This window comes from Pantherophis guttatus, chromosome 1 (genome assembly GCF_059756535.1).
Source record: "Pantherophis guttatus breed Tessera chromosome 1, ASM5975653v1, whole genome shotgun sequence".
Lineage (NCBI taxonomy): Eukaryota > Metazoa > Chordata > Lepidosauria > Squamata > Colubridae > Pantherophis > Pantherophis guttatus.
In genome coordinates this window covers 52,593,960-52,608,406 of record NC_142063.1, presented here as the reverse complement: position 1 = coordinate 52,608,406, position 14,447 = coordinate 52,593,960, and the positions used below count along the sequence as shown (strand labels likewise).

Here is a 14,447-nt window from a genome sequence, read left to right as displayed (position 1 = left end):
GTTTCAGTGAAGCAAAGTGAATGTTATTTCTTCATGAAACAAAGCTGACCAGTCTCCTGCATTTTTCCTTTTGTCTTTCTGCAGCAAGAGACGAGAATGTAGCCACTTTCCGTGGCTCCGAATACCTGTGCTATGACCTGTCCCAGAACCCCATTCAAAGCAGCAGTGATGAAATCACACTGTCCTTCAAGACATGGCAGCGCAACGGCCTAATCCTGCACACGGGCAAGTCGGCTGATTATGTCAACCTGGCTCTGAAAGATGGCGCCGTCTCACTGATCATTAACTTGGGATCTGGAGCCTTTGAAGCCATTGTGGAGCCAGTCAGTGGCAAATTTAATGACAACCAATGGCACAACGTAAAAGTGACTCGCAACCTGCGGCAGGTAATGAGGAAAGGAAGAGAACTGTGGTAAAGTTCTGTTGTAGTGAATAAACATAATAGTAAATTAGTAGCTAGAAGGAAGTTGAAAGATGTATATCTATTTGGAGTGGGAGGAGCATCTAACACTTCTAGTAACTTGAGGGAAAACAAGTGCTCATTCATTTACTATAACTTGGCCTCATTGCAATAACTTCATTACCACTTGATAATTTTCTACCTTTCCCCCATCTCCAATTTATTTTAACACTATTTTGTGACTTAACTTCATTTTTATCTCACTTTTCCTTTGCACTTCCCCCCTTCTTTTCCTTTCTGTTTTTTCTTATTTCCTTAATTACATTTCAATCTTATCAGTAATATTCTTGTTGCATTTAATTACAGTAAGAACGGAAAGTATTTTCTGCAGCAGCTTTATCCATTTTCTTTTTCTCCTTTATGTCCTAGTAATTGATTTAACCATTTTCATAATATCATTACTTTAATTCTGTAATGGGCCTGATTCACTTGGACTTTCTTTTGCACAAACCTTTTGTGATGAATGACAAACTGCATTGCTGCACATACCTGAGAATGATATCTGAGCAAGATCATTTCAAGAGAGTTTGTGCGGGTGGATTTTTAAGTGGATTGGGCTGATAATAGTCTTTGTTTCTTCTGTTTCTCTCTATTTTTCTTCTGTATGTGAGGTGCTTATTTTAACCTTATGGTCCTGATACTGGCCGTACTTTTTCCAGATCTCCTTATTTCTTTGCTTTGATTTTCATTATGAAGCTATGCTACTACTGCCTTTGTCTCTATCCATCTTTCCCTATGATGACTACATAGAGGAGGAACGCTTCTTTGAAGATCCCCTTCCCCATACCTTTATTATTATTAATATTTTATTAATATTTTATAATATTTTAACTCCATTTATTACTTCTTTAAACACACAGCTCTATTTGATACCCTGTTTCCCCTAAAATAAGACATCCCCTGATAATAAGCCCAACTGGGCTTTTGAGCGCATGTGCTAAAATAAGCCCTCCCCAAAAATATTTAACTGCATGCACAGCTGGTCCCCACCATTTCCTCTGGTTACGGTTAGGGAGACAGAGCTGGAAATCAGGTAAGACGGCAAGAGGAGCCCCACCTTGCTCCATGCACCCCAAAATAATAAGACATCCCCGAAAATAAGGCCAAGCACTTATTTCAGGGTTCAAAAAAAAATATAAGACAGGGTCTTATTTGCGGGGAAACACGGTAATATTTTTACATAGATACCCAGACTTAAAGTATCAAACTCTTCCCTCCCTCCTAAAATATTCCCAAGCTTTTAATAGATACAGATGAATATAAATAACCTTCCTTCTGAAAGCTGGTGAAATATATTAAATCACTTGGGTCCATTTACAGCATGACAAATAAATGTTCTATTGTACATACCCCCCTTTTAGTTCTTACTGATTGGTAAATGTTGTGTAGTTTGTCACCCATCATTATTTCAAATAGATATTTTAACTTTTTATGTTCAAACACTTCTTGATTTAAGCAAAGCATTGCATATTTATTTTACTTGCACATATGCATATTAAAACCAATCATTTTATGCTTTTATGGGATGGAAAAACTGACTTAAGGAATTTCTATAATAATAGAAAAGAATAATCCATGTATGTTTAAGGACGTTAACAATCACTGTCAAGCTGTAGGAATATCTTTTTCTCTGTTCTCTCCCCTCCAAATTTAGCCAATCCCCCCCCCCAAATAACTGAATTTCCATAGTGTTCTCATATCAGTAGTCTTTTTAGAGAATGGCTTATTTTTTCAAAGAATTGGAGCCAATCTGTCTTTCACAGAAATTCTATTCTGCTTAAGGAGAGCAGTAATGAAGATGGCCCAACCACATAGTTACTGAAGATGGCACTTCTTAGGGCCAGGATCTGGAAGGGACTTCTCTTAATTTTTAAGAGATTGGCAAAAGCCACTTAAATTAGCAGTTCTACAAATGGTCAGATCCTGAGCCTTGTAGGGATTTAAAGGTGACAACCATCATGAATTGCACTCAGAAGCATAGTGGGCAAATTCACTGCTTGAGCTATTACATTCTGGATTAGCTGAACTTTATGAGTCCAAACAAGAGCTGACCAAGGCATTGGTGACAGCAAGCAAAACTGTAAACGTTGCATATATTTGAATATTCCAGGCATTCTAAGTCTAATTTGTTGCTGTTCAGTCATTGCGTGACTTCCAAGTCTTAAATTATTCAACATTTAACTAGGATTGTCTGTGAGTAATTGCTTCTATAAATTCTTGCAAGCTCACATTTGTAATAACAGAAATAGTATTTAGCAACCTTGCTTTTGCTGTCCTTTATTATTATTATTTTATTTTTTTCTCCCAAGTATCATGACCTTCTCCAGTGACTTTTGCCTCTGGTTTTATTTCTTCTAATATAAAATTATTACTTCTTTCAGTCCAAGGTATTATAAGCCTTTTTCTCTGGTGCCACAATTCAAAGACTTTAGTTTTATTATATTTAATTTAGCCTTTCTGATTTCACAGTCATTTATTTATTTGTTTGTTTGTTTATTTACTTTATTTAGAGGTTCACAAAATTAGCTCTCTCACAGTTTTCCTTAGTTTTCCAACTGGAAAATCACACTTCAGTATACCTTTTGATCCATTATTGTAGGTAGGTAGATACTAAGAACTCTTTGCCTATTTTGAGATATCTTTAAAAACAGAACACTTAATTTTGAATCTTGGGGAACACCAACAATACTGCTTTTCTATATTTCCTTTTTCCTATATGTTTTGATTAGTAAGCCTCATTATAACTTCAAAGTGTTCTTTGCTATATTTTTAAAGTTAGTTTCAGTCAGAGCAGTTTAATTTAATTTGCCCATAGATATTTTCGGGGTTTTTTTTAAATTGCATTTGTGTCATTTTGTTCCAGGGAATCAAATGTTTAATTTCTAAATATTGGTATAGTTACATAATCATTACAATAGTATGGTATTAGGCCAAACTCTGGTTAAAGGAGCATCGGACTACAGCGCTACATCTGAAGGCAGAAATTATTTCCCTTGAACTAATTATTTTATTTCATTTAAACTTTCTCATTGTCTGGAAATGGTCATCCTCAAAATATAATTTTAAACTATAACTTTTGATTCATTTTATCCATGTTTCATGCACATATATTTTTACTCACTACAAACTTATATTTTTATAATGGTTGTTCTTTGAAATTCTCTTTCAATTTGATGACCATTTTAGTTAGTGGTATATTATATTTCATATTATATTATTTCATTAAATGATGGGCAAAATCCAAAGTAAAACTAATATTTTTAACTATAACCCAGCTGCCTGTTCAAAATACAGACAGCGGTTGTGGCAATATAGAATTTACAGCAGTTTTTTAAAAATAGATATTTGTTTTTGCTTTCTTATATATTCAGACAATGAACATGTATAACAGAATGAAATAACATTTTTTGTTGGACAACAGCATTCCATTTTTTCTCTATCAAGAAATGCTTCATGGAGCACATTAAAATTATCATTTCAATTAAAAAACTAATGCAGGTTTTCTGTAAGCAGGCATACATGTTTGTATTTTAAAATTATAATTCAAATTTGTTATTTTTGACACCTATAACGTGACACCATAAACTTATAAAAGAACAGCTATACATTCATTTTTTAAAAAAAACATGCATTTTTTTTAAAAAAAGGATGTGCTATATATAAAAAATAACATTTTATTGCATAGAGAAATCACTATACATTAACTTAATTCAAAGTAGTTTGTGCCCCAGTAAATTTCCCATATGTTTATTTTAACAAAAATGTTTGTTTATGTAAACCTTTTTAATGGTAGAATTGGAAAGTGTCAATATTTTTCACCAGCACTTTCAGAAAAAGGTTGGTAATATTGTTTTTCTTGTAGATACATTTAAATATGCAGATCCAAATAATAAATATAAAACAAAGGAAATGGTACAAATTCTATGTGCTATGCTTCTCAATCATGTTTTCCAGCATGTGATGAAAGGCTTATTAAAATATTAATTTTCATGATTAAAAATAAAAGAATATGAAAATAGGACTTACATTGCGGCTGCAATATATTTCTGTTAAATATTTTATTAATTTGATTTGATTTTTGAAGCCATCAGACTCCACAGTGACAATTTAAAACAACAACAACACATACATGAGCAGTACTACAGGCTATGTCTGCTGACTGCTGGCTGCCTGCAATTTGGCAGTTCGAATCTCACCAAGCTCAAGGTTGACTCAGCCTTCCATCCTTCCGAGATTGGTAAAATGAGGACCCAGATTGTTGGGGGCAATATGCTGACTCTGTAAAACTGCTTAGAGAGGGCTATAAAGCCCTGTGAAGCGGTATATAAGTCTAAATGCTATTGCTATCAAAAGAGAACACAGCCTACCAATAACTGTTATTGTCCTGCTTTTTCCTTTTCATCAAAATGTTATTTAAGGATGCTATATTTATATTATTAACTTCAAATAGTAAAATATAATAAAATAGTATAAATAAATATGAAACAAAGACAAATTTCTTTGAAATTGTAAAATCTAAATGTATCTGAGCAGGAGATTGAACAGAACAACCTGATTGGCCCAATCTCACCCAACCCACAATCGCTTAAAACCATGTGGAACTTAATTTTGCAATTAAAGGACTGCAGCATTTTTTCCCAATAAATTTTAGACTGGCTGCAGATATTAACTTTTTTTTTTTTTGGTCCTTGTGCAGCTCTACTCAAATAAGTTTACCAGACTATTGAAATACTATGAAAATGATAAAACACAATGAAAACTGTAAAATATATTTGATGAGGTGAATGTACACATTACATTTCCCTTAGTTTTGCTGTTTCAGAAAAAAAAAATACTTGTCTTCAAGTTTGCATAATCAAAGGATTCCAGCACCCATTGGAAAATAGAAGAACTAAAAACTCAGTTATCAACTGTTTCCCCATGTTCCCCCATGTTGGTAAACACTACTCTAAACACTACTAATTAAACCTTTCTTTGAAATCTCTCAAACAAATAAATATCACCAAACTTGGCAGTTTGGAAATCAGTTATAAAACTATCCATGGGTAAGAAAGACAAGTCTTCTCTTTCCTCAAATGACATATTAAATTCTGTCAACCTTTTCCCATTCAATCCAAAATACCTGATGCAAGCAATCTTCATGCCTCCTTCAATTAGGGAAACTTCTCCCCACTTTCCTGAATATTGCAGGTGAGCTACATGTTGTCTCTGTTAGTCTGGACTTTTATATTCTGTATGTCTTTTCTAAAAGTTCAACTACCGTAAAGGAAAAAAAAATAACTCTGGGAACTGGTGAGTGCAAAGGAATTGTCAAGCAACTGTCTATACTCAAGAGATAGGTTGAGTTAATTAGAATATCTGAGCTATACCAGAGAGTAGTATTGAATGGAACTCTAAAAGGAGGTTGAAATGGATTGGGAAGTGGGACGGAATGGTTAAAATCACTCATGATGGTTTGTCATTATTTATGTGGGTGGAGAAATACAGAGGGTGAATACATATTTGATTTTCACTTGAAAAGTAAGTATTGTTTGTATCCTTCAAATTCTACTTGGGTTTTAGAGGAAATATCCCTTGTTTCTGAGAATGGTATGGGTAACTAATAGCATAAGAATGAGAAGGGCAGGCAGCTCCCTTCCTTCTAACAATCTCTATGGCATGGATCCCAGACAGTCCTGCTCATGCTGTCCTCTTTTTCACTCTGTGTGTGTCGGGCACCCCATGCCTTTTTTTGAAAAACTAACACTAGACCATTCATGCAATGTGTCATTTTTACTAACCGACTAATGTACTAACACCCTAACGACTCATCTTTGCTTTTGGTTATTTTAATTAACAATCGTTCTGTTCACAATTTTTTAATTTCCTTTCTTCCCCCTTTTCCGCAAAGCACTCAGGCATTGGACACGCTATGGTAAACAAACTACATTGTCTGGTAGATATCATTCTTATTGTCTCTTTTTTTTGGGTTTGCCGTGTGTTATCTTCCTTTCCCTCTCCATCTCCCATCCCCTATTTTTTTTCCGCTTTAAACTTACCTTCCCCTTCTTCTTCTTCTTCTTCTTTTGATTTTGCTATAGTTACCTTTTCTTACTATTTGTATTTTTATATATTTTCCATAAGACAAAAACAAAGGAAAATAAATACAATAGTTCTGGAAATGGGATTTAATTATCTCTTTTGCTGGCTTCTTCACTTTATCTATTTAAAAAGATTTTTTAATTCTATTTTTGTCAATATTTTGCTAATCCCTTTTCTTTCTTTTCTTTAGTTTTCCCCCCTTTTTTTAATTTGGGGAGGTGAGACTTTTTTTTTTCTGTTTTTCTGAAGGTTTTTAACTCAGCTACCATGTCAGGGCCTACAGTTTGTTGTTGTGAGCCCAGTCTTTCCCCCTTCATTTTTTTTTTTTGGTTCTAATAACAGTTGTAGGCAAAATTGGGCCAAACTTCCCTCTTTTTTTCTCACTCCATCTTAACCTCTTCATCGGGCCAGCCTCCACACATATTCTTTCTCTGTCTTTTTGAAACTCCACCAGCCATAACCAACAGAAGCTCAGCCAGTTGTTTGGTTCAGGGCAATATATACGCTGCATGGCATGTCTATGTCTGGTTAATCCCCACCTCCTTTCCCAAACACCATACTGCAGCTATCTCTACCCATCTGTCCACCAAGCCACTAATCTAACTTTTAAATCACTTACATATATCATTTTCACAACCTTCCTTTCCTGCCCTCCCCCTTCTGTTTTCCATTGACCTCCATGAATTATGGGGTTTGGACTATTTTTAGATTTTTAAAATTTAGCCTTCCTTTCATTTAAGCTTTGTTTTTCTCCTTTTATAGTTTATGGTTTCATTTTTTTGCTTTTTTTAAGGAATGCATGCAAGTGTGAAAAAAACTATCTCTCTCAGGATACTTTGTCCGTCCGGATTTTGAAAAACAGTGGCATGAGTGTGCTGAAGTACAGAGTGTGAGCACGTTTGCCAATTTTTTTTCTCTTGTTTTCAAATTCACTTTATATTTTTCATTTTTGCTGATGTATGGTTGACTTCTTTCTTTCATTTTTTTATAATCCTAATTTTTTAAAATTTTTGTATTTTTTTTTTCTTTTTAAGTTGCAGTACTGGGTGGTGGTGGGTGTCTTCGTAGGCACATAGCATGTTCATTCCATAATGTATTGAAAGTGAGATCCCTTTCCTTCCTCCCTTCCCTGAATGCATGTTCATTTGTGTGCTGTGAGCCAAATAAATACAAAGAAGCAAAATCAAATATATCAACTTCATCATTAGTGTCTTTGCTAACAGTCATAACTAACAATAATCACTACCAATAATGGCTAATCAATCATACTATCAGCTCAGATAAGCGCTCCCGTCCACCAATTGCTCCATTTTCTGGCCTTATTAAATGGAAGCCATCAATGGCAGGTAGAATAGCTTATCTTTTTGGCAGTAGCAAAGTTGAACTAGCAACGCAGGTGATTAAGGTCTTGGAGTGGAGGGACAAAAAGCAGACCAGAAAATGGAACTGAGCTGCAATGAATCAACAAAGATCAGCAAAACCTATCCTAAAAGTTTTATAAAAATAGGGAGAGGACTTGCTCTTTTAAGAACCGTAAGGTCATTGCTGGGAATTTTGTTTTTCTTTTCCTTTTTTTGTTTTTGTTTTGTCCATTGCATTCTTCAAACAGGTGACAATCTCTGTGGATGGAATCCTCACCACTACTGGCTACACACAAGAGGATTATACTATGCTTGGCTCAGATGACTTCTTCTATGTCGGTGGAAGTCCCAGTACAGCTGATTTACCTGGATCTCCTATCAGCAATAACTTCATGGGTTGTCTGAAGGAGGTAAATGTTTCAAATCAACAGCATTATCTTGCTTTGTATTCTTTGTTAAATAACTTCTTTGTCTGCCACTCATCTTTTTTTATTACTATTGAATATCACACTGTATATAACGTTGGCAGACTTAGCCTGTCCTCATACAGCTGAATGAATCTTCCACATGTAAGAGGAAAGGATACAGAAACCTTAAGTTTTGCAGAAATATAATAATGTTGAAGAAAAACCCGCTAAAGCATTCCAAGAAGACAGAAATTTCTGTTTGACCAGAAAACGTTGACTGCTCTGAAAATGAGAGCAAATGGAATGGGGTATGCTATAAAGGGACTCATTGGGCTGGCTGATTTCTCTGTAGATGACATTAGATGAATAATGTATTAAATAAAGTGTGTTCCTTAGTGAAACCTGCTTCACAGAAGTTTTGCAGTTGCAATAACAGCAGTCAAATCAACAAGAGTGATGACAAAGAAGAATTTAACAGGAATATTGGGATAAGATTTAATTGAGGTGGGGAAGGAAAGAGTTGGCTGTTTATGACAGAATATGGCTTGAAAAGTGATGAAAGTTTTTTTTTTTTAGAAATGAATTACTGAAATATGGGGGAACATGGGGGAATGTTTTAGAGGGAAAAAAAATCCCCAAAAGTTGCGAACAATGTAGTAAAAGCAAATAAGATGAAAAAGGCACAACAATTTTCATAGATTTTTTTTAAAAAAAATATTGGGTGAAAAAGGCTAAACAAAGAGCACCTACCAGGTTGAGTGGAATGGAAATAAAAACTGCAAATGATATTTGAAATTAAGAGAAAAAAAATTAGAGATTTATACATGTGTGATAATGATCCATCAAAGAGTAAAACTGAAATGAATGTAAGTTTCAAAAAATAAGGTGAAAAGGAAGTAATCAATTATGTGAAAATATTTAAAGGATAATGATGCAGGGTAGATGGGAAAATGTTAAAATATGAATCTAAGATACTTTTGGACTGATGCACAACTTGTTTAACATCTATGCAAAGATTGCATCTATACCTGATTATTGAAATAATGCTACTATTTGCCTTTATTCCCCTCTGTAACAAGGAGTCCTGTAATCACCACTAACATCTTCAATAATCCGGATGCCTTTGCAGCCCACCACTAACTTCATTTACATCTGGCTTGCTACTTTTCTTTACAGCATTAGATCATTCAAACAATCTGAAAAAAATAGATGAAGGTTGGCAATCTGAAATAGCCCTCCAGAGTTTCTGGGATTCAGTAGTTGCACATGCTGGGAGCAGGGAAGAATTCTGGTCATTATCCCCTATTCTCAATTGAATCAAAGCTATAGAACATGGTTCAAAATCAGACTTGGAACAACTGAATTGTCCCCTTTAAATCCATGCCATTTTTTAAAATCATCCATTTCAGACAGAACGGTTTTTGCATCCAGGCCTTTGAACAGATGATTAATGGTTTAATTTCTAATAACTTTACATTTTATGGAACCCTACTATGTCTCTGCATCTGGTGAACCAAGCTACTTAAAGCTGTGTTAATTTTGCTAATTGCTCTATGTTTATTTGGATTACTGGCACCTGCAGGTTTTGGGATCATGTTTGGGCCTTTATAGTCTCCTGGCTCCTTAGTGGGGAAAATGGACAGAACAGTTTCCTCAGTTAAAACCAATAACCTTGGCAGAAAGTCCTGAATCATGTTTGTCATCAACTCCATCATCTATCACAGCTGAAAGCAATGATTCAGAGTAAAATATGTTGGCATGTCTAAGATAGCAGTTCTACTGTTAAGCAACCATGTACTATTTCGAGAAGGTGAGGATCAGACCAGATAAAAAGCATTTGAAAGAACACTACTTTGTTTTTATTATTTATCAAATTTGTTAGCTACCAAAATCACGTTTGTGGCAAACAACATATAAAAATATGTAAACAAAATATAAAAATACAATAAATATAACCCTCCTAGATAGATAGATAGATAGATAGATAGATAGATAGATAGATAGATAGATAGACAGACAGACAGGAAGACAGATAGATAGATGATAGCTAGCTAGCTAGCTAGATGATAAATAGATAGATTTGCCTTCAAAGTTCAGAAGCCTCTGGAAACACTCTGTATTTAGTTTTTACTAGAAGTATATTTTCCAGAAGAACCCACTGGAGACAAATTAATCTTCAGTTGGAGGTCATTCCAGAAGGCCAGTCTTATCAGCAAACAGCAGAATTTCCAGGCTTCACCCTTTTCTTGAAAATGGTGGAAATCAATACTTCTCACATGAGCATAGTTGTTGGGCTGACATTAGTGTGGAGATGTGGTCCTGCAGATAGCCAGGTGCCAAACCACAAAGGTCTTTATAGATCAATAACAGCATTTTAAATTGCACTCGGAAATTAATAGGAAGCCCATGCAGTGCCTGAAAACAGTATAAAAACCTGTTCAATAGTCAACTTACAGTATGTGAGCACCCTGCCCTTTATATTTTGCACCAACCAAAGCTTCCAGGTGGTCTTTGTAGAGTGTCTTCCAGTGATCTAAATGGGCTGGTGATGAGAGTATGAGGCACTGTATTCAGATCCTTTCACTTCAAGTGGGCTGCAGTTGGTAATCAGCCCAAGCTGGGCAAAGGCTCTTCTGGCCACAGCTTCCATCTCCTGATCTAACAGAAGTACCCTGTTTCCCCGAAAATAAGACATCCCCTGATAATAAGCCCAATTGGGCTTTTGAGAACATGATTAAAATAAGCCTCCCCCCGAAAATAAATCCTCCCCAAAAATATTTAAACACAGAGCTGGAAATCAGGTAAGACAGCAAAAAGGAGCCCCATCTTGCTCCATGTGCCCCAAAATAATAAGAACTCCCCGAAAATAAGGCCAAGCTCTTATTTCGGGGTTCAAAAAAATATAAGAGAAGGTCTTATTTTCGGGGAAACACGTAGAAAACACCCAAATTGCAGACCTGCTTCTTCAGAAGCAGAGCAACTTCATCTAGAGGCAAAACAAAGAGCATAAAGCACACCCTATATATAACAGTACAAGGGACGCGGTGGCTCAGTGGCTAAGACGCTGAGCTTGTTGATCGAAAGGTCAGCAGTTCAGAGGTTCGAATCCGAGTGCCACGTAACGGGGTGAGCTCCCGTTACTTATCCCAGCCTCTGCCAACCTAGCAGTTCGAAAGCACATAAAAAATGCAAGCATAGCGACTGGTCTTTATTTCAGCCAACAGAAATTATACTGAGCAAATCCAAAACTATCTACCAGTACTGTATAATGGATGATTTGGTTACTCTTATACTTTCTGATTTCCTACCCATTTTGGAATTTAATGATCCAGTACAGGTGAAATCCCTCTCAAACCTTTGTATAGCTTTCAAATTATGCTGAGATTTGTAGTTATTTTGCCCGAAAGAGACTTTTCATACTTTTTTAAATCCAAAGGTTATAGCAGTTTGTGTTCCAATTCTGGTATATGTGTTTTTAAAGCAAAAACCAATAACCTATTGAGAATGGAAGGTGAGGGTGAGGGGAGAAATTAGCACCAATCTATGCAACAAGAAATTTTTTTAAAAAATCTTCATACTGTGGTTGGTTTCAGAGTTTTGAAAGCAGTAGATGAGTCTTCACTTTGTTCCCTGTCTCCCATATATTTAAGTTACTGTAGGCTGGTATAATGTGCCATACCTCCAAATGACAACATGCAAAAAATACTGCATATTAAAGAAAAGTATGCACAATCCCATTGATAATTGTATGAAGTAATTTTTGATTTTTCTGAGTTGTATGTACTTCATATTTCACCTTTTAAAAGATATTCAGGTCAATATTTTCTCTGTTTTGTTTTGGAATACTGATAGCTGCCTTGAATCTTCAAAATGAGGTGGGTCAAACGTCCAACTGAATATGCTTAAGGAGAGAATGCCACTAATAGCATCCACTTCAAGTACAAATTAGTTAGTTCGCTATCACAATATGCAGGAAAATTTCTGCTGAATGAGTAACTATAGGTGTTGCACAAAGTATCTGAAGGGCTGCTTTACAAAGCACATTAACGTAACTAAAGTACGTTGCTGGAGATTTAAAGTACCTATACTTTAGAGTTAAAGTAGCTATACTGCTACTTTGAAGTCAGTCCCTGCTGGCTATGCATGCATATACATGCACAGATACTTTACATTTCTGGTAGTCTCTGTGCCTGGATAAACATACATACAACTAGAGATAGCTTTGAATCAGCTTTGTTAATGCTCTGGAGGATACCCTATTTTAATATTTCATGGAAGACTGCTTCATATACAGCAGGATGCTTTGTGAAGCACATGCTTTTGAATGTTTTGTGTACCGCAGACAAATATTTATGTGAGCAATAAGTACAACAAATGCAACCATGTGTCTATGTCACCCTGCATGTAAATCACAAACAGGCTGTATGAATTAGAATATGTATAATACATAGGTATACCTTGCATTAGCATGTATGGTGCTTGGGTGCTTGGGTTTCAAAGATAACAGGATAGTAATCACGATCACAGGTGTCACTATATATATGCACTCACATGCATGCATTTATTTATTGATATAATAGCATGATTATGTGCTCAGAAATCTTTGTATTGACATTTGAGAAAATATATTAGAAAACAATGTTGCCTTTATACCAGTTAGACTGTCCATTCGGTTGATGTCTGTCCTGATGATCTTCAGCTACTTAATGTTTCCCGCAAGGAGTAAAATGCTTGTGACTTTCCAAAAGCTGCTGAACCACAATTTCCAGCAGCCCAATCAGCCTGCTTCCATAGCAGCATTGTGGGTGACATCGATCCAAAAGGTCATAGGAATTGTAGTTATATCGGGGTGGTGGATGGGAAGAGGAAGTTCTGCTACTGGCTATTATGAAACTGAGCTTCCCTGAATTTTACTTGCTCATATCTGAAAATCGTCAAAAATATTAGCACTGTTTTTAACCAAGAGACTCAGGAGTACTCTGACAGCATTTTTTTTTTTTTTTGCTACCATAGACTCCTCCCACAATGTTACCAAGAGAATGGGTGTGAAAGACTAAGTATATCTTTCTAAGTCTTTCACATCCATTAGTCTTTCTAAGTATAAATTTTAACTAATTTTAAAATTGAATTAACTTTACATTTACTTCATGCAAATATTTTATTCTGATCAATATCTGGACATAAGATTTACATTGACCAGATTTCAGATTACTGCATGCCTTCCTCCCTATGCATGCACATTTTTAAAATAATAGTGAAATACAAAAACAACTACAACACCAACAAAGATCATTCATAATTATACTAATTGAAGAATAAAGAATAATAAAGAATAACCAAATATATTTACAGTGATTAATGCACCATTGTAAGACCTGAAAAACAAGGGGGGAAATCTTTTTGTTTTCAAATTTTATTAGTGTATCAGAATATAAAATACAAAGGGGAAAAATCTATGTGGTCATTAAGAGGCTACACCAACTTGATGGTCCCACTTAATGGCACATAAGCAATCATTCAATCTTTGGCAGCTTTCAAAGCTGGAAATAAATAAACCAGTTTAGCATATCTGGATCCTTAAAACTTGCTGAGATGGGCCTTAAGATAAGAGTCATAAAAATGATATTGCCCACTCCTTTAAGTAAAAAAGCTAGTAAAATAAAAGCTCAATGGTCTAGTTGAAAGTTTAATAGGTTACAGCCACCACCATCATAAACCAAAGATATTCTAGAGCAGGGGTGTCAAACTCATGTCATCACAGTGGTGTCATGTGACATATCAGGACTTTCCCCCCTTTCACTAAAACAGGTGTGGGTGTGGCCAGCGCGTGATGCATCTGGCCCACAAGCCCGGAGTTTAACAGCCTTCTTCTAGAGGTTTTACCCTGCCATAAAAATTGTGAGTTACTTATCTATCTATGTAAAATATTTAATAGAAATAAACATTGGAATTCTTCTCAAAATATACAAATGTACCAAAAGTCAGGCCCGATAGCACAATCACAATATGTTTTATTGACTTTTTTTTCAAGAAAAATATTATTTTACTTGGGAATATATAAAGGTCATGCATCAAACAAGCAAGAACATGTTTAGAAGAAACATTTAACGTAATTAAATAATACAATTTCTATGGACC

General features: G+C 35.3%; 1 protein-coding gene across 31 annotated transcripts in view; it reads left to right on the top strand.

The window, feature by feature from the left end:
- The window catches only part of NRXN3 (neurexin 3), a 1,299,896-nt gene that overhangs the window by 376,371 nt on the left and 909,078 nt on the right, over window positions 1-14,447 (top strand). For 25 of the 31 annotated variants that reach the window (XR_009621379.2, XR_015728807.1, XR_015728806.1 and 22 more), the window contains 3 exons: window positions 85-386; window positions 6,351-6,374; window positions 8,151-8,312. Coding sequence is in view for 28 of the 31 variants with exons in the window: in XM_060687369.2 (XP_060543352.2) it covers window positions 85-386; window positions 6,351-6,374; window positions 8,151-8,312 (488 nt within the window). In the remaining 3 variants the exon portion in view is untranslated. The remainder of the gene's footprint in view (window positions 1-84; window positions 387-6,350; window positions 6,375-8,150; window positions 8,313-14,447) is intronic. The other 6 variants (XM_087873466.1, XM_087873465.1, XM_087873450.1 and 3 more) reach the window with 1 other exon arrangement.